At 38.9% G+C, this 20,023-nt stretch overlaps 1 protein-coding gene across 7 annotated transcripts in view; it reads left to right on the top strand.

Annotated features, from left to right (window-relative positions):
- The window catches only part of DMD (dystrophin), a 2,248,143-nt gene that overhangs the window by 1,545,069 nt on the left and 683,051 nt on the right, over positions 1 to 20,023 (top strand). For all 7 annotated transcript variants that reach the window (XM_059157899.1, XM_059157902.1, XM_059157904.1 and 4 more), the window contains exon 50: positions 2,227 to 2,335. In XM_059157899.1, the coding sequence (XP_059013882.1) occupies positions 2,227 to 2,335 (109 nt within the window). The remainder of the gene's footprint in view (positions 1 to 2,226; positions 2,336 to 20,023) is intronic.

The following is a 20,023-nucleotide window of genomic DNA, read 5'->3' as shown; positions in this document are numbered from 1 at the left end:
TGTATGATGAGACCTCAACATATGTTGCCCTGTTATCCTTCCACAAATGACCAAGACCTCTACATTTACTCAATATCTGCTTTTAGGTTTATTATCTCCTCCCTGTTATCTGTTGCTACTTTTTGGTATCAGCATAGTTATTCTTAATATTCTATCCTTATGAAGTCACTGCAACTTTGCAAGGGAATCAGGAGACAAAATCTGTATTAATTCATTAGCTTTTTATAATATTTAATTCTCAGCATTTAACTCTGAGGTCAGAATGGAAAAATATCTTCCACATGACATGACTTTCAGTGGTAGTATTCTTCATCGATAGAGGTGTTGTTTGTTTCCTTTTGGAGTCAGGGCTTATGTTTCAGTAATAAAGAGCTATATTCACTGATATGATAATAAATGTTTCACAACATGCACTGTGGACTAAAAAAAATTAAAAGCTCTGGTTTGCTGTCATGTCAGACCCAATAGACATGAGGAACCTCAAGAGCATAGATGATATAAATTAGGAAGTGATGAATTTTTAGTATTTGTTTTAGGACTTATTCCCTTGGCAGCTTTTCTTAATTAGAATTTCTTAAGAGAATTAAATGCTACAGAAAATGACTGAAAGGCCTATTTTCTTATTTCTTTTAAGGATGGTGCATATCTAGTCCATTGTTGATGCTTAGATAACTCATTAGGTATATTGATCACCTTAGGCTTTGGTTCTGGACAATCAGCCTCAGCTAGAAAATTGTTGGAAGTGCAAGCTCTTTGTTCCCACCCAAGATCTACTGAATCTAGAAATCTGGGCCTCAGACCTAGGTCTCAGTGGTTTCACATGGCCTTCAAGTGACTCTGTTGATCCCGAAGTATGAGAACTGCTGCTCCAGGGCATTAGGATTAATTCTCTCCTCCCTGCAGCCCCAATCCATTGAAAAGGTTTTCCCTAGGACCTTAGACTCCTTTGCTTCCAGTCAGCAGAAAAGGTAGAGAAGCCTCACACATTCTTTAAAAGCCTGATCCTAGACCCCATGTATATTATTTCTGTTCACATTCTACAGGCGATAAGTAACCATATGGCTAAACCACTGGTGTACTAGAGTCAACTCATATCTGCTCCTGAGGGTCTTCTGTCAAATTTTCAGGCAGTTTGTGAGCCACTTGACGTCTTGGTAAAGTAAAACTGTATATGGTGGGAGCATTGACACCACAGAAATTGGCAAACATGAAAATTAGGATTTTTTTATTTTGTTATTTTATTATTTAGTTATTTATTTATTTTGTCAGAGTCAGTTGTTAAACACATACCAGCATGTTGCTGGTCACATATAGGCTTGATGACTTCATGGGGAGCCCTGCAGCTGAAATGACACTTCAGAAATGTCCTGCTCTGAGCAAAATGGGCTGAGACTTTATTTTTTATTTTTTTTAAGATTTTATTTATTTATTTGACAGAGAGAGATCACAAGTAAGCAGAGAGGCAGGCAGAGAGAGAGGAAGGGAATCAGGCTCCCTGCTGAGCAGAGAGCCCGATGCGGAACTCGATCCCAGGACCCTGAGATAATGACCTGAGCTGAAGGCAGCGGCTTAACCCACTGAGCCACCCAGGCGTCCTGGGCTGAGCCTTTATACCCTCACCTTAATTGGTCACGGAATGAGGGCTCCCTGAAGAGGGCACACTCTTGCCCAAGGCAGCTCTCTACAGCTGAGAGAGTCCCTGAAGGACCACTGCCATCTTTTCCATCATTTAGGACAATCATCCTTCCTTGAAGTGAACTCTGAGTGTCATATCCCTATGTGTACCCCAGCCTCTCCCTTTAAGAGGTTCTAGTATAATTGACCTGGGGTGATTCAGGGCATTACAGTATTTTCTGATGTTCTCTGGATAATTCTTGTATGCAGTCACACTAGATACTCTTCAAAAGGGTGAAGGCAATTGCTGAGATGACAATGTTTTTTGTTTGCGTTTGTTTTCCATTCATTAAGGTTTACACTCTACTTCCTTTAAATGAAATTGTGCCTGGAGCAAGAGTCCGAATGCAGCAAACAATCAATAAATGTTTGTAGGGTGGTTGGCTTAAAATAACTGTAACACCTTTGAAAGGAAATCTACCTAGAACAATTAATTTAGAAGAAAAGTACAATAGAAATACAATAATGTATCCACAAAATGAGTTAATAACAACATGAATTAAGTTATCTTTAAGATGTTAAATAAATAACATGTATCCTTTTCTATTAAAGAGAAAGTTGGAAGATCTGAGCTTTGATTGGAAGGCAGTGACCCACTTACTTCAAGAGCTGAGAGCAAAGCAGCCTGGCCCAGCTCCTGGACTGACCACTGTCGGAGCCCGTAAGTATACCGAATCATGTGCTCTCTGGCTGCAGCCATTTATTCAAAAACATGACAGTGAGGTGATCTCTGGACATAAGGGAAAATCTGCAATTATAAAAATAGGAATAAAGCTTTAGTGTTATTTACTGTGCAAAATGCCTTACAGTTATGTTCCTTGGAAATGGGCTCTGATTCAGAATGCAGGATGACAAAAGTATATTGGGATATGTTCTCTAGACCTACATCTATGACAAAGAAGGGTACAAGGGAGTGGACAGTAGAAGAGGCTGAAGGGTCATTTGATTGTAATAGTGATCTCAGCCACTTCCTCGGGAGCCTGAGATCTGGGCTGGCTCCAAAGGCTCTCTGGAAGGAAGGGCAATAAGAGGGATAGCCTTTGTATTCCTCCACCAGCCAGTCTTTGCCCATTTCAGGGCCACCTAGTGGAGTGAAAGGGAAACCTTGAAAGAGTTTTTCTGGGGCCAAAGGTAATCCCTAATAAGGAATACCAGTAACAGCCAATACTCCCAGCAGCAGGGATGGGTGTTGTTCATGAAGAGGGGATCAGGGTGAGGTACCTGAGTACCAACTAATGCTAGATTTGTGTGGATTCCATCTCTGTGTCTGTCTCAATGAATGCTCCATCATTTGGACAATATTCTTCCAATAGGCCGATACAAATTACTGAAACCACAGGAATGCACGTGGTCCTCCTGGTACACAAATCCCCCCTCCCCTTTGGAGAACAACTTTAAGAGCTCTTTCATGTTTGGTTCTAGAAAAAGAAAACGACACCATGACTACCACAAGCAGAACTGGGTTGGAATGTTTCTTCATTTAGCCCAAGCTTTGACTTTTGTTTTTCTTGATATTTTCAGTTTATTTTTCTTCACTTTTTATTCATTTGTTAATGGAAGGTATGCATAAAATCCTGTGGCAGTGTTCATGCTGTCTTTGGATCTCAGGGGAAAGAAGCCAGAAAACTTGGCTGTGCCAAATCTGTAATTAGAACTAAAAACATCGTGGGGGGTTGTTGTTTGGTTTTTTTGCCTTGTCTGTTTTTCAAAGATCAAATGATTTAAGTATTAAAGCGTGGTGACTTGTTCTTCAGGCAAAGTTGATTTTTATTTTGTATCAAGTAGAAATAAAGCACGCTGGCAGTATCATAACCATGGGAGCACACTCATAGTTCAATAGAAGGCATATATAGCATTTGGGTTAAAAGAGGTCATAGAATCTAGGGACAGTGTTTCTCATATGCCCCCTTGGGTTTCTGAGCACTCATCAGAGTTCCATTTCATGATATTGGAAACTTGAAAAAGATGTGCAAGCATTCTTGTTTTGCTTTTGTTTTGTTTTGTTTTGTTTTGTCAATCTGGGACACTAAAATTGCTATGTCAAGGTTTATATTCAAGTAATTATATCAGGTTTATTTATTTTTATGACCTATAATTTTTAGTTCCCTCAGTACATATGCATAGCTTGTTCCTATATAATCATTTATTGGCATTTGTTCTCTAGCTTTCTCTGTTATGTTCAGCCTCACTTTGTAACTCTTTAAAAAGATTGGGCTCCAATAATTTGTTTATAGTTTTGTTGAATTCTGAATGTTTCTGCTCCTACTTAAACCACTTTTCACATGGTAGGAAGCTTGTAAAGTGAGGGCACCAAAATCTATTAAATCTGTAAAGTAACTAAATGTAACAATAATGTTTGTAATGGAAAGTACATTCCAAATTCCAGTTTGAATTTACTAACAACATAGGTAATTTATTCACTTGATAAGTATTTATTGAGTAATTTTTATGTATTGGGCATCATACTAGGTGCTGAAAATAATAAATCAAATAATGTAGTCTCTCTGTTCATGAAACATGTGCTCTGACTGGGAGAGAAAAATAATGAGCTAACAAAGACAAAAATAGATAAACTATCTCAATACTGCCAGGTATTCCAGAGTATAGTCTATAGATTGACATCAGATGGGCACTTGCTAGAAATGCAGAATCTCGGGCCCTACCCCAGACCCAATGAATCAGAATCTGCATTGTAATAGGCTTCCCAGGTGATTCAGTGTGCACACTGAAGTTTGAGAAATGCAGTTAACGAGAACAGAAGACCAGGGTAGGAGAGAAAGGGAATGCAAATGAAGACATGATCACAGTTTGGTCAGAAAGCTTCACTACTAAGAACATTTGTGGACATCAGAAAGCTGATGAAAGTGAGGAGGTGAGCCATGCATTTATCTGGAGGAAACTATTCTAGTAGGCACAGAGAGAACAGCCCAAGCAAAGGCCTTGAAGTGGAGCAAGATGGGAGAATATCAAAAAAGACCAGTGATACCAGAGCAGAGGCGAGGGGACACGTGGCTAAAGCAGTGGTTAACAGCACCTTGCTCCACTCCTGCTCTACTTCCTTCTCCCCCACCTAAGAGCCCCACCTCCCCCTCCTCCCTCCACACTGCCACCAGTAGGCAGAGTCTGGGAATGCCCTCAAGCTCCAAGCCACAGGGGGAGCTGGTGGGGTTGGGATCAGAGCTGGAGAAGAACTGAGGGACAGAAATTTTCTCAAAAGCCGGGGCTTTTCTTCCCCTGTAGCAAACTGACACAAAGCTGGGATTAAAACAAAAATGTGAAATGCACAGTTGAATGAAAAGCATCAGTAAGGAGGCTGGTAGATCCAGAGTTGCTTTTATTCAAATAGAGCATTCTTTCTTTAGTGTGGTGGTTTAAACATCAGAATTAAGAATTATTTATATTATCTATGTTCCTGACTTACAGAAAGTTAATCAGGAATAAATACAATATAGAAAAGGAGAATCTATTTTGTAGACTGCTTGGTATATATGATTATTTTCTCATGGACTATGTTGTAACACAATATACTTTTAGAACTCATCATAGCAAGTTTTCTCCAGTGCACTTCTACAATGCAAAAAGCAATACAATATCGCTTTTCCATATATGCCTTCATCCTCAAAATAATTGCAAAATACATAAACACACCGTTTTTATAAGGTGAGTATCCCAAAGCTTGGAGAGGAAAATAGCTAGATTAAGATCACACAGCTGGGAAGAAACAGAGCCAGGATTCCAATCCAAGTGTGTCAGACTCCAAAGCCTATGTTTTATTTTGTTTTGTTTTGCTGTGCCTTGCACTATCTCTCTGTCCAAGAAGCTAATGGAAATTCTAGATATGGAAGCAGCTAGCCAGTAGTTAATGTTATTTAACTCAATCTTGGATGTATGAGGAAAAGAAGTGAGATATGTTGCTGTGATTTTTCTACTTAAGGAGTAGAAAAAATCAATTTATTCTGTTTGAATTTCTTAGAACTATAGAACTCTGAATCTGGAATAGTCATTGAAATTTTAATCGGGCTGGATATTTTTATTTGTGGAAACTGAGGCCCTGAGGGCTTTTTGAAAAATAATAAACTAAGCTCCTGTATGGTTGCCTACTTAAATTATATAATATGATAAGGTGGTCCTGTCTGAGCCATATAAATTGTTTCAATTTATAAGATAAATAAGCATGCTGGAGAAAAAAAAAAAAAAACTTTTTTAGAGTCACTGTTGCTTGGATACCTGAGTGTATCAGTTACCTATCTCTACATAAAAACACCACAAATGTAATGGCCTAATACAAGAGGTATTTACCTGCTCATGATTCTGTGGGCCTCCAGTTTGGGTTGTGATGAGCCGGATGGTGATACTTAAGGTCTTGCTAGGGGGTCGGTCATGTGCCTGCAGTTCTCTAGCCCCTCAACAGGAGCTAGAGGTTGGAAATAGACTCACTCAAATATCTGATATCCAGGGGCACCTGGACGGGTGGGGCGGGGGGGGTGCTCAGTCGGTTAAGCATCTGTCTTCAGCTCAAGTCACAGTCCCAAGGTCCTGGGATTGAGCTGCGTGTTGGGCTCCCTGCTCAGTAGGGAGCCTACTTCTCCCTTTCCTTCTGCCCCTTCCCCCACTTGTGCTCTCTCTCTCAATGTCTGTCTCTCTCTTTCTCTTAAATAATAAATAAAATCTTTTAAAAAATTATCTGCTAGCCAGCTGTTCGCTGGAGAACCTTGGTTCTTCATGAGGCCTCTCCTCCTCCAGTAGGTTGGACTGGGCTTTCATTATATGGCATCCTCAGGACAGTATTAAAAGGGTAACAGTGGGAGCACCAAGATTTCTTGATACCTAGACTCTGAAATTCATACATCACTTCTGCTGCATTCTGTTGGCAGAGCAAGTTGTAAAGCCAGGCCAGACTTGGGGAGTGGAGAGATACACCATCTCTTGAAAGAAGAGCTGCAATGTTATTGCAAAGGGGCTGTATACATGGATGGGAGACATTACTTGGGTCCTCTTTTCACTCATTATTACATTGGGGAAAAGGGGGGAAAGCCAAGATAATTGCATTGGTCTGTATCATATTCATAGCCCTATATCAATGGTTCTTGAGCTTTACCTTCATGAAAACCACCCATTTCTCATTACAGCACACATTGTTAGGCTTCGATTCCAGAGTTACTGAGTCAGGAGATCTGGGGTGAGGCCTGAGAGGTTGCATCTCTCAGAAGTCCCCAGATGGTGCCACTGTTACTGGTTCTGGGACTGTGCTTTCAGAACTACTACCATGGGCCTGAGTGGTGTCAGTTCATCTGTGCACCTGTGTGCGGTGTGGAGTGGCATTTGACTGAGATCCAGTGCTGAGGATGCCAGAGGGAACTCCATGCTATTTCAGCACCACCACTTCTCTTCCTACCCCTCAAAACTCTGTAGCTTGAAAGTTCAGGAAGATGGACAGAGCACTAAGTCCAGGCAGTATTGGCCTAGCCAAGCAGCTCAGACATCAGGGAGGAGAATAGCCATGCTTATTCAAAGCTCCCTGAGAAACTCTAGGGAACATTTAGGTAGATAGGACTTTGTATGGGACTGAAGGACTGCATGGCAGATGGAGGCAAAAAGCCAGCAAATCTGGTTATAAATGTCAATGCGAATCCTTTCTTATCTGCAAGCTGCTGGGGCTGAGAATGTTCGCATTCCACAATACCCAATTTAGCAGTTTTGAAATAAATTGCATATAGAACATACTAATGTGAAGACTCCAAGTCAGGATATTGGAGTTCTTCAAGTGTCCCAGGATAATAAATGTGAAATGAATGACCATTGTATATATAGACACATAGAAATGCCCGTTAATAGAGGTTTCTAGTTGATTAAACACTGGTAAAACCCTCCCTTCCTGTAATTAATTTTGGAGAGAGCAAGTCTCAAGTATAATCACAAAAGTACTGCATTAGAGGTCAAGAAGCCTAAATTCTAATCTCACTTGTGCTACCAACTTTTTGTAAAGAGCCAGCTTTGGGGGTCATGTAATCAACTTTGTCATTATATATTCAAAGCAGCTATACCGCAGACAATACATAAATAAACAGACATGAGCATAGTCCATTAACACTTTATTTCCAGAAACCCAATGGAGGCACGTTGCTTGCTCTAATCCCCTCAGCACTAGTCCTCCCTATAAACCCCAAGGCTTCTAATTTCAAGTACCTGTGACTCTGCCCAGGCACTCTGTTCCACAGGAGAAGCTCACCCACTTGCAAAGCAGGTTAGAAGTACTGGGGAGAAGACATCCCTGGAACAGCATTCAACCACCCATTTACAGGAAGGGATGCATAAAAATCTCATCTTTACTTCTTGGGTAGGACCACTCCAGAGCATGTTCTAAACCACAGGTCTCCAGTGGGTTGAGCCACCATTGCCCACAGTGATAACCTGTTCATTAGCTTGCCTTGTGTAGACTTTCTTCCCATTCTTCTTCATTTCTTTACTCTTCCAACACAGCTTTCTGGTATCTTATACCAGTGAAACTACTTGTACTCAAATCCCTACTCCAGGGGAAACTAAATTAACACAACAGGTCTTAGAATTTGTGCCATTGTTCTACCTTTTGAATGGATTGTGTTGTGATTTCCATTTTGCAGTTGAGAAAATCAAGGGTGAGAAAGATTAAATAATTTGTCCAAAGCTATAAAGCTAGTACGCGTTGGAGTGGATATTCAGAGTTAGGTCTCTGTGATTTCAAAGTTGATGCTATTAATCAGAATACCATATCTCAAGCAGTGATTCATTTATCTTCATTCAAATTTTTAAAGGCTATATTTAAATATCAAATACTCACATAGAAGGTTATTTATACACTTACTATTTGAACTTCACTTGCCTCTCTAGAGTTGAATTAAAGCATTCCAAAGATACTTCAGTAATACTTTAAATATCTAGGCAGTTCGATAAAAGCATGAGGTTAATTGGAACCTAAATGTAATCTCAGCATACCATTTATTTAATTTACATTGTGATAAAATAGTTTATTATGAAAATGCCCTTTATTTATCTGCAATGATCATGTCTTAAGGAAGGAAGCTGTCAGGTCTCACCTTCTTACTCCCCATTTGAGTTCCCATCATTCTCCAAAACACAAGGAGGAGGGGCTCCTTGCTAACTTAGTCCCTACAGCATGCGACTCTTGATCTCAGGGTCAAGTATTCAGTGCCCCCCCCCCCGCCCCGTAGAGTTTACTTAAAACAAACAAAAAACACACAAGGAAGAGGGCCACCCATATCCTTTCCTGGTTCCTGTTTCCCCACTGTTGACTCTGCTTGCACTGTACCTTTAGGCCACATGAGTTCGAGTGGATCCAAGGCTTTCTCTGCCTCATGAACTGATGATCACTCTACTGAAAACACCTAGGTACATATATACATACAGTCATCAGCTTTATAATTAAAACCTCTAAATTTTAAAAATGTTCTCAAGTCTAATATACTAAGAGTAAGATTTTGTACCAAGATTTTGTACCTAATCAATTATGGTAATGGTAAAAGAAATTTATTTTAGACCCTCCTCAAGATAGTTCAAAACTCTGAGCAATTACAGAGGCCCTCCAACTCTTGGCAGCAGTAAATTAATTAATCAATTAAATCATATTTGTTTACATCAGTGAGATGAGGGTGAACAAGGGTACTCGAAATACACTGAGATGTGTCACACTGTATAAGGGGAGGTGACAGCAGGAAACTCTGCTGGGGAGGCCTTAGTATTGCTTACACTGATCTGAAAAAAGTCCTTCTAATGCAAGCAAGTGGGAGTCCCTGGTCCCAGGCCAGATTCTTTGACAAAGTTCCCCGGTTAACAGGGTAGATACAACAGTGCTATTAATATGCAAGATGGCAATAGAGTGTAAAAGCTAGAGTATTTAGATGTTAATTATCCATTTTGTGATGATGAAGTTCCCTTTCTCCTTGTCTCTTAACCTTTGGCAGTTTTATTGCTTGGTTACCATCTCTGGTTGGAGCCAAGCTTTGAGGTTTGAACTGGCAAAGGAAGAGAAGTTCTAATCCATTACTTGTAATGCTTGTTGGAAGCATTCCTGGAAGTTTCACTGTTTGCGTGCGTGTGTGTGTGTGTGTGTGTGTGTGTGTGTGTGTTTGTGTGTGTCTTGGAGGAGAATAACATCAATAGTTAAGTAAAATATTCTGCTTATAAGGGATTTTTCATTTATACATATATCCTGCATTTTAACAGAAATAAAGTGTTCATTTCAGTAAAATTACCTTAGTCTTCTTATATTATTTAATTCCTTCCAGAAAAGGACCTTCGGAAATCACTACAGAATACATGGTATTGTTGAATTTCTTCTCAGGCTATTATCAAGTGGAAATTATAATTATTTAAACATAGTCATGAGAATAGACATCCCACAGCCCACAAAGGAAAGACTTCACGTATTTCTAAAATTTTTCTGAATCAATTTAAAATTGAATATAATTTTATCCTCAAAGAAAGGATTCCCAAAGGAAATTACAGCAGTTTGCACTTAAATTTTAGATTCTAAGATTGTGATCTGAAAGGTCTTTGAGAGGTCATTCTATCTTTTCCACTATCTTCCGGAAAGGCTCTCTCCTTCTTAGAAACAATCTTAAGGTTAACTGCCTACTCTCTTCTTAAAAAATCAAGAGTAGATGGAGTTCCACCAATGCTGTTGATGAAGTCCCAGAACCTAAGTCAGGTTCGGTGGGGTGAGGAGGTTCAGAGCCGACGACTAAAGAAAGAATTCTTAAGACGTCATTGGTGCAAAATGGTGGTTTATTAAAGCACGGGGACAGGACCCGTGGGCAGGAAGAGCTGCTGCCCCGGGTTGTGAGGGTAGGCATGTTATATACCCCACGGTTGGGGGGAGGTGGTGAAGGAATGGGAGATTTCGACAGAGTTCTCACATGCTAGGGAGGGCCTACAAGGTGCCAGGGGTGGGGGGAGTCTTTGCCCTTATGGCTTGATCAATGTCGTCTTTAGGTCAGGCACTAACATCAAGATAATGGGGGATTCTTGGTGGGGCATTATGATCTGGCTATCATTTACATTCCTTTCTACTCCAGTCTCCTCCAGTTTATGGTGGGAGGGGGACATTAGGGCTTCAGGAACCAAGAGTTATTTGCCTCTGGAAATTTGTGCTGTTGATAAGGTAACCTCCCTGTTTAGGTCTCTAGGACATCTTGTAGGACAAGGGAGATTCCTGTTCTGCAGGATTGCGATCCCTGCACGTTAACTATTTATCGTTTTATGGCAGTCAGGGGTGCCTGAGGAATGCTACACATATGGAGGGGAGTGGGTGAAGAGGGGGTGCAAGGCGCCAGCTTTTGCTTTGTCCTCAGCCAGCCTCCTGCTCCCTCATCACTGTTACACTCAAGAGAGTCTTTCAACTGCCTAACCCAAGTTCCAGTTACTGTCTAAATCATTTTTTTGAGTAGAAGAAAACACTTCTGCTCACTTTATTAGACATTCTTCAAAGTCTGTTACTTAATCTCCCTCACACTTTGCTTTTTTCACATAAATCAGGTGAGTACCCATAGCCTATCAACAAAAAAACTGTTTCTCAAATGTTTAAACATCTCTGTGGCCCCTCTCCTACTCCTCCCAAGTATGTTTCCATGTCATTTTTCTGTTGTAGGCTTCATGATTGGACCCCGTCCCATAATGACTGGTCTACTCATAACTCAGATCACAAGGTCTCCGTACCCTTTTCCAACTTTTATATGATGATATCATGCTGCCTGCTGTAATGTACTACTAACTCATAATAAATCTGGCCACTAGTTGAGGACCTGATATTTTTCCATCATTTTTCCTTAATCAGTCATGTCCTTCTATACTGGAACATCCAAAAAGTTTTCCCTTATAATATAAAGTATCTTTAAACTGACTCATATGATTTCATCTGCCACATTTATACATGATCATGTTTTCCCCATCCTAGAACTATTCTACCTCAACCACACATTCTCCTCCCAGTACTAGCCAATCTCTCTCCTCTCATCCACAGCCACCATTCTAGAAAGAGTCCTCTTCATTCCTGACTCTAGTTCATCCCTCACAGCAGCCTCGCTGAATCCTTCCATCAGACCACTGAAAATGTCCGTAAGGCCAGAAATGACCTCTATGTTAAAATACTGTTTCAATCTTCATCTTGTTTAAACTCCAAGTAGCATTTAATGTCCTTGGCCACTCCTGGTTTGAAACATTTCTTTCTTCCTTTTGCATATATAGTATCACTCTGGGTTTCCTCTTATCTCCCTGGCTACTCTTTTGCAGCTTCTTGGCTGGCTTAACCTTCTCCAAGTAGCTTCTCAATGTTGCAAGTAATGGAGATTTGTTTTTTTTACATATTTTAATCTCTTGGATAATCTCATCCACTTGCATGATTTCAATTACCAACTATACATCGAAAACTATCACATCCTTACTCTAAATCTACACCTCTTTTTTGAGTTCTGGGTTTGCACACTAACTTAGAAATATAGTAGCAGAAAAATAAACAAGTATCTGTATACTCATGGAGCTAATGTTTCTGTGGGGATAGACAATAAAGAAAATAGATACAGTGTGTTCGCATGTTCTTTTTTTTAAGATTTTGTTTACTTATTTGAGAGAGAGTGAGAGAAAGAACACAAGCAGGGGGAGGAGGAGGGGACAGAGCAGAGGGAGAGGGAGAAGCTGACTCTCTGCTGAGCAGGGTGCCCAACTAGAGGCTCCATCCTGGGACTCCGGGATCATGACCTGAGACGAAGGCAGACACTTAATTGACCAAGCCACCCAGGTGCTCCACATGTTCACATGTTCTGAAGTGATAATTGCAATGGAAAAGAAAGCAGGGAAGAGTGTAAGGATTGTGGGTATGGAGTACAAGGGTGAAGCTAATAAAGACACTTTTGCTGAAAAGGTAGAATTTAGGTGAAGCCTTGAATGTGGTCAAAATGTGAGCCATGTGGATTTCTGGGGGAAGAACATTCTAGGCTACAGAATTCCAGGGATGGCATTCTAACAAATGCCATGACAGGGGAACATGACATATATCGGAAGAACAAGTGTGGCTGGAGCACATTGAATGAAGAAGATAGCAGTTATGAGCGAAAGTCAGATCAGGAGAGTTTTAAATGCCCTTGGGATGACTTTGACTTTTACTTTGTTAAGAGAAAGAGCCAACAGAAGCATTTGAGCCCAGCAGTGAGATAATCTGACATAAGTTTTGGCAAAAATTTTCTGGATGCCTTAAGAATATACTGAAAGGAGAAGATGAGTGGAGAAGCAAGAGAGGACTAGTTAAGAGACTTATTAAATAATTTAGATGAGAAACTATGATAATTTTTTCCAGAGTAGGGAGAGTGGAAGTGATGAGAGGTGGACAAGTTTTGGATGTGTCTAAAAGCTAGAGCCAACAGGATCGGTTGATAGATTTGATCAGGGGAATGAGAAAATTGATGAGGTTTTCTGGCCTGAGAAAACCGTAAGAATGGTGTAATCATTTACCAAGTGAGGGAAGATGGTAGGAGATGCAGAGTGGTGGGAGACTATATATATATATATAATGTATAAAATATAAAACATGTATAAAATATGTATTATGTATATGTAGGTTATATATATAACCTGTTTTATACAAATTAAGTTACATATGACTTCTAGCTATGAAATGGAGATGTAGAATAGGTAGAAGTATATATGCCCTGGATGTTAGGATACAGATCCAGTCTAGAGAAATAAATATGTAATTTTTAGCATACAGCTGAGCCATGAAGTTATGCCAGTGAAAGCCAAGGAGTGAATGCAGATAGAAAAGAGAAGATCTGGAAAGTTAGCCCTGGAGGACCCCAATGGTAACAGGTTGAGGGTACCATAATGAGTAGTCATTGAAATACAAGGAGAACCGAGACAGAAACCTGGAAGCCAAGTGAAGGAAGTAAATTAGGAGAAGGACTTGATAAAACATGTCACACATGACCTATAAGTCTATTAAGATGGCCTGTGAACCAACCTTGGATCTAACAAACTTGGATGGAGTAGTAGAGGGATACAGTACTGACTAGTGAATTCAAGAGAAGCCATGTATCCAATAACTCATTCGCTATCTGTACTTGATCAGCTTTCTGACTCTTCAAATCTACTGTGTCCAAAATTGAACTAGTGAATTTACTCTCCCATCTTTTTTCTTGTATTCCCTATCTCAGGAAATGGCAACACCATCCACTCAAACCAGTACCAGTAAGTGATCATAAATGAATACCTCTTTCTCCAGTTTTCTTATCCAGTTGATCACCAAGTCCTACTGATGTCACTTAAATATCTTCCAAATTACTTCAGCCATCCCCATCCCTTCTATTACCATCAAATTTTACCTTACCTCTTCACTTACGACATTTACCTCTCTCTAGCCCATTCCCCATAGAAACATGTTCCACAAAGAATAATACTGCAACATTTAAACCTCATTTTATTATAATCCTTGAATGGTGTCCCGTTGCTTTTAGGATAAATCCCCAGATCATTAACATGTCCCACAAGGTCTTATGTAATGGTTCCCTACTTATCCTTCTTGCTTCACTGTCCCCCTGCCCCTTTTCTTCAAAACCTAACCTCTCTTCCTTTTTTAGTTCCTTTACACATCTGCTTCATCTGGACATATGGTCTGATGTATGTTTTGGCTCAGGGTTTCCACACCTACTACTTTTTCACCTGGATGATCTCTTCCCTTACTCGTTCTTTAAATCTCACTTGCACCTTTTATTCTGCAGAACTCTTTCCTTGAGCCTCATATTGCACAATATGAAAACACATTTTTCTCTTTCATAGCCTTATCATTATTTTTTTTTAATTTTATTTATTTACTTGTCAGAGAGAGAGCACAAGCAGGCAGAGTGGCAGGCAGAGGCAGAGAGAGAAGCAGGCTCCCTGCTGGACAAGGAGCCTGATGCAGGACTCGATCGCAGGACCCTGGGATCATGACCTGAGCTGAAGTCAGCTTAACACATTGAGCCACCCAGACATTCCACTTTATCATTATTTTGATTTCTAAATTATCCATGTCATATTTATTGTTTCCTAATAGACTCTAAGTTCCAGGAGGATCCTATTTTATATCTTCTTCATCAGTGTATACCCTCTTGTGTATGTGACTTTATTCAGTGACTAGCGTGTAGTACATGGCCAGCTAATATATTTTGACCAGATGCATAGTACATTTATTTCGGAGTTGTATCAAATAAGTCAACCTTCCATGTAATTATAAACCAGAGAGATTAAGTGACTATGTGCTTGTCCAACTGGTTTGTGGCAGAATCAGGACTCAAACCCTCAACTGCTTAGTCTGATTTTAGTGCTCTTCAGTATTTTTACATATCGCAACCCTATTTTCTGTTTAGCAACTGACAGATATGTTTATCCTCATATTCTCAGGGGTAAACCCTGCTTTGTTAATACTGCAGTATCGATCAAATAGGATATGCTGTTGCTCTGATGCAAATCTTGCAGGCTAAATTCAGCCCACATCTTGTTCCTTATCTCTCATTCTTGACAATGTCTTGATATCCAAATTGAGAACCTCTACTTAATGGTCTAACATACTGTCTCCCTCTGAAAATTTGTTCGCTTTATTCCTTCTCTCATTCCAAATGTTTTTTGAGAAGATATATTTTATTCTCTTTATTTTATTTTATAAAATATATTTTGTGTTTACCAATCCATGATGGGTTCATTGAACAGACATTCACTCTACCTATTATAATATTTAAGCAAAATTGCTATTGACATTAACTACACCAGTGACTAAATTGTGATATAGACCTACAATAGAAAAACAAAAAGTCAAAATTATAGTACCTCCAATTCTTGCTTCTGAGATACTTATCATAACTTTAAAAAAAATCATTGTTCTTCAACACTAAAAAAACAGGAATTAAATAAAACAAATTAGTCAATCTTTGATGTCCCTTCATCTTCTCAGGGTTATTCTTTATTTTTGAATAAATGTATGGATAAAAGATATAAATAAACTTCCTCTAATGTTTACTGTGGATTGTAAGTGGAAAAGGTAGTTTTACTTCTCAAAGTGAATTTAAAAAGTTGTTTCCTCCATATTAGTATTTTTTTTTTTGACTGTATGATTTAGTGATAAGCTTTTTGCTCACTGAGTCCAGCAGATCAAAAGAGAGGCCCTATTATTTTCCTTCCTGATTCTTATTTGTTTGAGGTAAAATGTGCCTTTTTCTTTTGAACCTACACTCTTGTGTTTAACAAATAAGGACTTAACGCAGAATTGAATTGTGTGCTTTGGATGAGATTTTTTTCAAGGTCAGGACCCAGTTTCACAAGAAATTTTATTTTTGTCCAATACGGCTGACATCCACTCTCACCAGCTGAAAGACAAACTTGTCTAATAAAGCTTTCAGATTCAATTTGCTCTCTGCATACAGCTTGAGGATCTCTGGAGGTCACTCACAGCACGTGCAGCAACCCCAACAGGGATAAGTAATGAAAAGATTCTGGCTAAAAAGCTGACACTATCCCTTCCAACCTCCTTGAATGAGAATATAATAAGCAAGTTTATAGACACAAATCTCTATGATTCTGGGGATTTCCATCTTGATCTCTGACTCCAAGGAACATTTGAATGCATGGATTTGTATCTATTATCTGAGTGAATAAATGCTTCATATTGAGCATATTGAGAAAAATCTATTTTAACAACAAAGGTTTGATGTAAATCAGGCAAAACAACATTGTCACTTCATGTTGAACTCTGTTAGAGGGTCCCAAAGGCCTCACAGTTGGCTTCTATTCCAGTAATACCTAGACATATCATAGCTGTTTTCAAAAATAATACCTGTTTCATTTCAGTTATTCCCTCTGGCTTTCGCATTGACCCCAACCTACCTAATATTTATCTTAGAGCTAACAGGCATTAATGCCTTGCTCTGTACCAGTCATGATGCTAAATATTCTTTGTGCATCGTTCCATTTGATCTTACAACAGCCTTATGAGATAGGTACGATATTATTTTCTTTTTCCCCATAGGAAGAGTAATACTAAGAGTTGTTATCCCAAAGACAACCAAGTACAAGGCAGACATGGCATGGCTCTGAAACCATATCTTCCTCAAGTCCATGCCTGTCTTTAAACATTTATGTTAAATATACTTGGTCTTAGCAATGCAGATGTTACAGTGGACTCCATAGACTATAGAATCAATTCTGTCATATTGTTCATACTTTTGTAATGTATTTTCCAAGTACAGTTTGATAGCAATATTCTGTCCCCCTTCTTTGTTCTCTTGCATGACATCCAAATCTTATATTAAAGCTGTGTGTGTGGACTTTGTCTTAAATAGTAGCACCCTTGATACTTAGTACTACACTTGTACCTATGGAAGTGATTTCAGTAAGAAGAGATATATAGTAAGGTTTTTTTTCATCTTTTTCTCTCCTTTTTCCCCTTCCCCTGGAAGATAGGGCCATGGGGACTGAAAAAAAAAAAAAGGCATTGAGATGATAGGCCTGTTTCTCCCACAATGTAACTATTGAGCCTTATTTATTCTCCCAGTTTCGTATCTGTCAGTACGAGGTCAAACAGCCAGTATAGCAGCAGAATTATAAAAAGTAGAGAAGGGAGTTGGGGGTAATTGGAAGGGGAGGTGAACCATGAGAGACTATGGACTCTGAAAAACAATTTGAGGGTTTTGAAGTGGCAGGGGGTGTGGGAGGTTTGGGGAACCAGGTGGTGGGTATTAGAGAGGGCACGGATTGCATGGAGCACTGGGTGTGGTGAAAAAATAATGAATACTGTTATGCTGAAAAAAAAATAAAAAAAAGTAGATGTGGGAAAGACCACAAAGTACTCTAGTCCAGTGACCTGCTACAGTTCAAAATTAATTTTTTAAAAAAACCTAGTTAAGCAAAGCTTCATTTAATCTCTTCTTAAGGAACATCACAACCTTCTCGGTCTGAACTGGCTTTCCAAAAATATTACCTGGCATTTTGGTTGTTCAGTAGCTGTGGTGAATAAGTGGACCCTATTGTTCACTTCAGCATGAAATAATTGAAATGAATATTGACTTGGACTTCATCCAACCAAGCACGCAACCCAGGAACCTGGGCTTTATCCTCTCTTCTGGGGATCCTCCCCTTCTTCTCTCAAAGTGAGAGATGCCTCTCTATTATGTCCCCATACCTCCATTTACCTCTCATCTCCAGTTTTAACTTGTCCCCTGCTCTCTTCCTTTTCATGATCGGTTATTATGGTAGGATTTTTTTCTTTATTTCACTTGAACCCGGGGTTATATGCTTAAAAAAAAATACTAAGAGTAGCTGGACTAGACAATATGGAAATTTCTGTGAAAATAAAAGGAAGCACAGTTAACAGCCCTGTTAGAACTCATCAAAATGGATATCACTGACCTCTCCACTTAGCCAGTGGCACACTTAAGCGTGCCCCTAAACCAGTATGTATTTTTCACATGTGAATAAATCTGAGGCATTATAGTAAAAGCTGGTGTGAGAAAGGCAGTGAGTGCAAGTGAATTGAAATAAATGAGTTGGCAGAAAAGATGAGGACAGTAATAAGCCATACTAAACATGTACACTCAAGGAATAAATTGGCAGTGGCACAGTAACTAAATGAATGATAAGGTTGGCCACACTGACACACAAATAGCAACTAAAACAAGTTATGACTACAGTCAGCGAGGCTAGAAATGGAGAAAACAAAACATTGAAAGTCAAATGATCATAAGCAATAAAATTCTTTATAAGTGCATATTATCTACTTTGATCTTAAAAATATCCCTGAAGAGTGAGGATTATTATTTTCTGTAGTTGGGGAAACTGAATAAGAAAGGACTCAAGACAGAAGCTTTTATCTTTGTATTTCTAGTGCATTGTTGCGAAACTATACTAGTGAGAATAGGAATTTATTCACCAAATCATAGCATGTTGCAATTAGTAGATGCCTTCTGAAGCTTGGAAGATATAATTTGGTGGGGCCAGTAAAAAATCCTTACTTCATATAAAGTAAGTTATTAGTTTATAACATGAGCTATTTCAGTAAGAATTGGGTTAATTAATGATATGAACTACTTTGAGAAGGTTTTAGGTGTTTTGTTTTGTTTTTTTCCATGAAGAGCCAAATAGTATGTTTGGTTTTGAAGGTCAGAAGGTCAGCTCTGCTAATGAAGTGCACAGGCATTCATCGATGGCGCATAAACGAGTGAGTGCACTTGTGTTTTAAAAAAAAAAAACTTTATTTATAAAAATGGTAAGCCAAATTTGGCATTAGAAATGTAGTTTACTAACCCCATTTTTAGATAAATATTTGCTGATAGACTCATAGTAGCTAATAAAGGAAATATAGATTGTTGAACGTATTTCTCTAATCTTTTTAAGGCTTCCTCCAAGGAGAAAAAGATTTTTTATCCATAGTGTTTTAAAGGCTTACTCAGAAATAGGTATACCATGTGCCTAGCATAGGATGGAAACTTGTAAAGCCTTTATAGTAGAAATTAAGAGATTGTATGAAATAACTTGCTGTAAGTATTAAAGAGTGTTCTGCTGTCATTTGAAAAGCATTTAGTAATACCTGTATAAAGAGAATTAAGCCTAAAATATTTTGTCCTCACCTTAGAGAACATTTTCTCATCTCAGTAGTAAAAATACAAAAACAAGGGACAACTAGATATCAGATGATTTTATTCTTATAAATGTTAAGTCCCATATATTTAATTATTGAGACACACTTAGGTGTACCTCAATAGAGGTAATCATTTTTATATTGCCTGAAATCAAATTACTGTTCCCAGTTCTAGGGATGACAGTGTTATATATCACACTGGAGCCTGCTTTGAGCCTTGAAACTGTTAGCACACTTCTACAAGTGTCTCCCAAAGAAGCATCACAGAATAGCAGAAAAAAGCTATGATAATGCCATTTTAGCTGACTTAAACTTAATTAATGAAGAAGTTGGAAACTAAATAAAGCACAAAGTGAGAGCCAGTGGGAGATGTCACTATCGGGGAGATGAGAAGCTATTTCCCAATACACTCTTAGTTAGTGGTGCTGTTCCTTCTCCAACTATAGGTTCTAATTTATATATGGAAAGAGAATATTTTTTCCAAGAGAATTAGAAGACAAGTCACAGATTAGGAGAAAATATTTGCAAAAGACACATCTGATAAGGAACTGTTACACAAAATAAATAACTCTTAAACTCAACAATAACAATACAAACAACATGATTAAAAATGGCCCAAAGCCCTGAATAGTTGGGTCACCAAAGATACAGACATGGCACATAAGCATATGAAAAGATGCTTCACATCTTTTGTCCAGGGGA

The sequence above is a fragment of the Mustela lutreola genome, chromosome X (genome assembly GCF_030435805.1).
Source record: "Mustela lutreola isolate mMusLut2 chromosome X, mMusLut2.pri, whole genome shotgun sequence".
Classification (NCBI taxonomy): domain Eukaryota; kingdom Metazoa; phylum Chordata; class Mammalia; order Carnivora; family Mustelidae; genus Mustela; species Mustela lutreola.
This window is presented reverse-complemented; position numbering and strand designations above follow the sequence as displayed.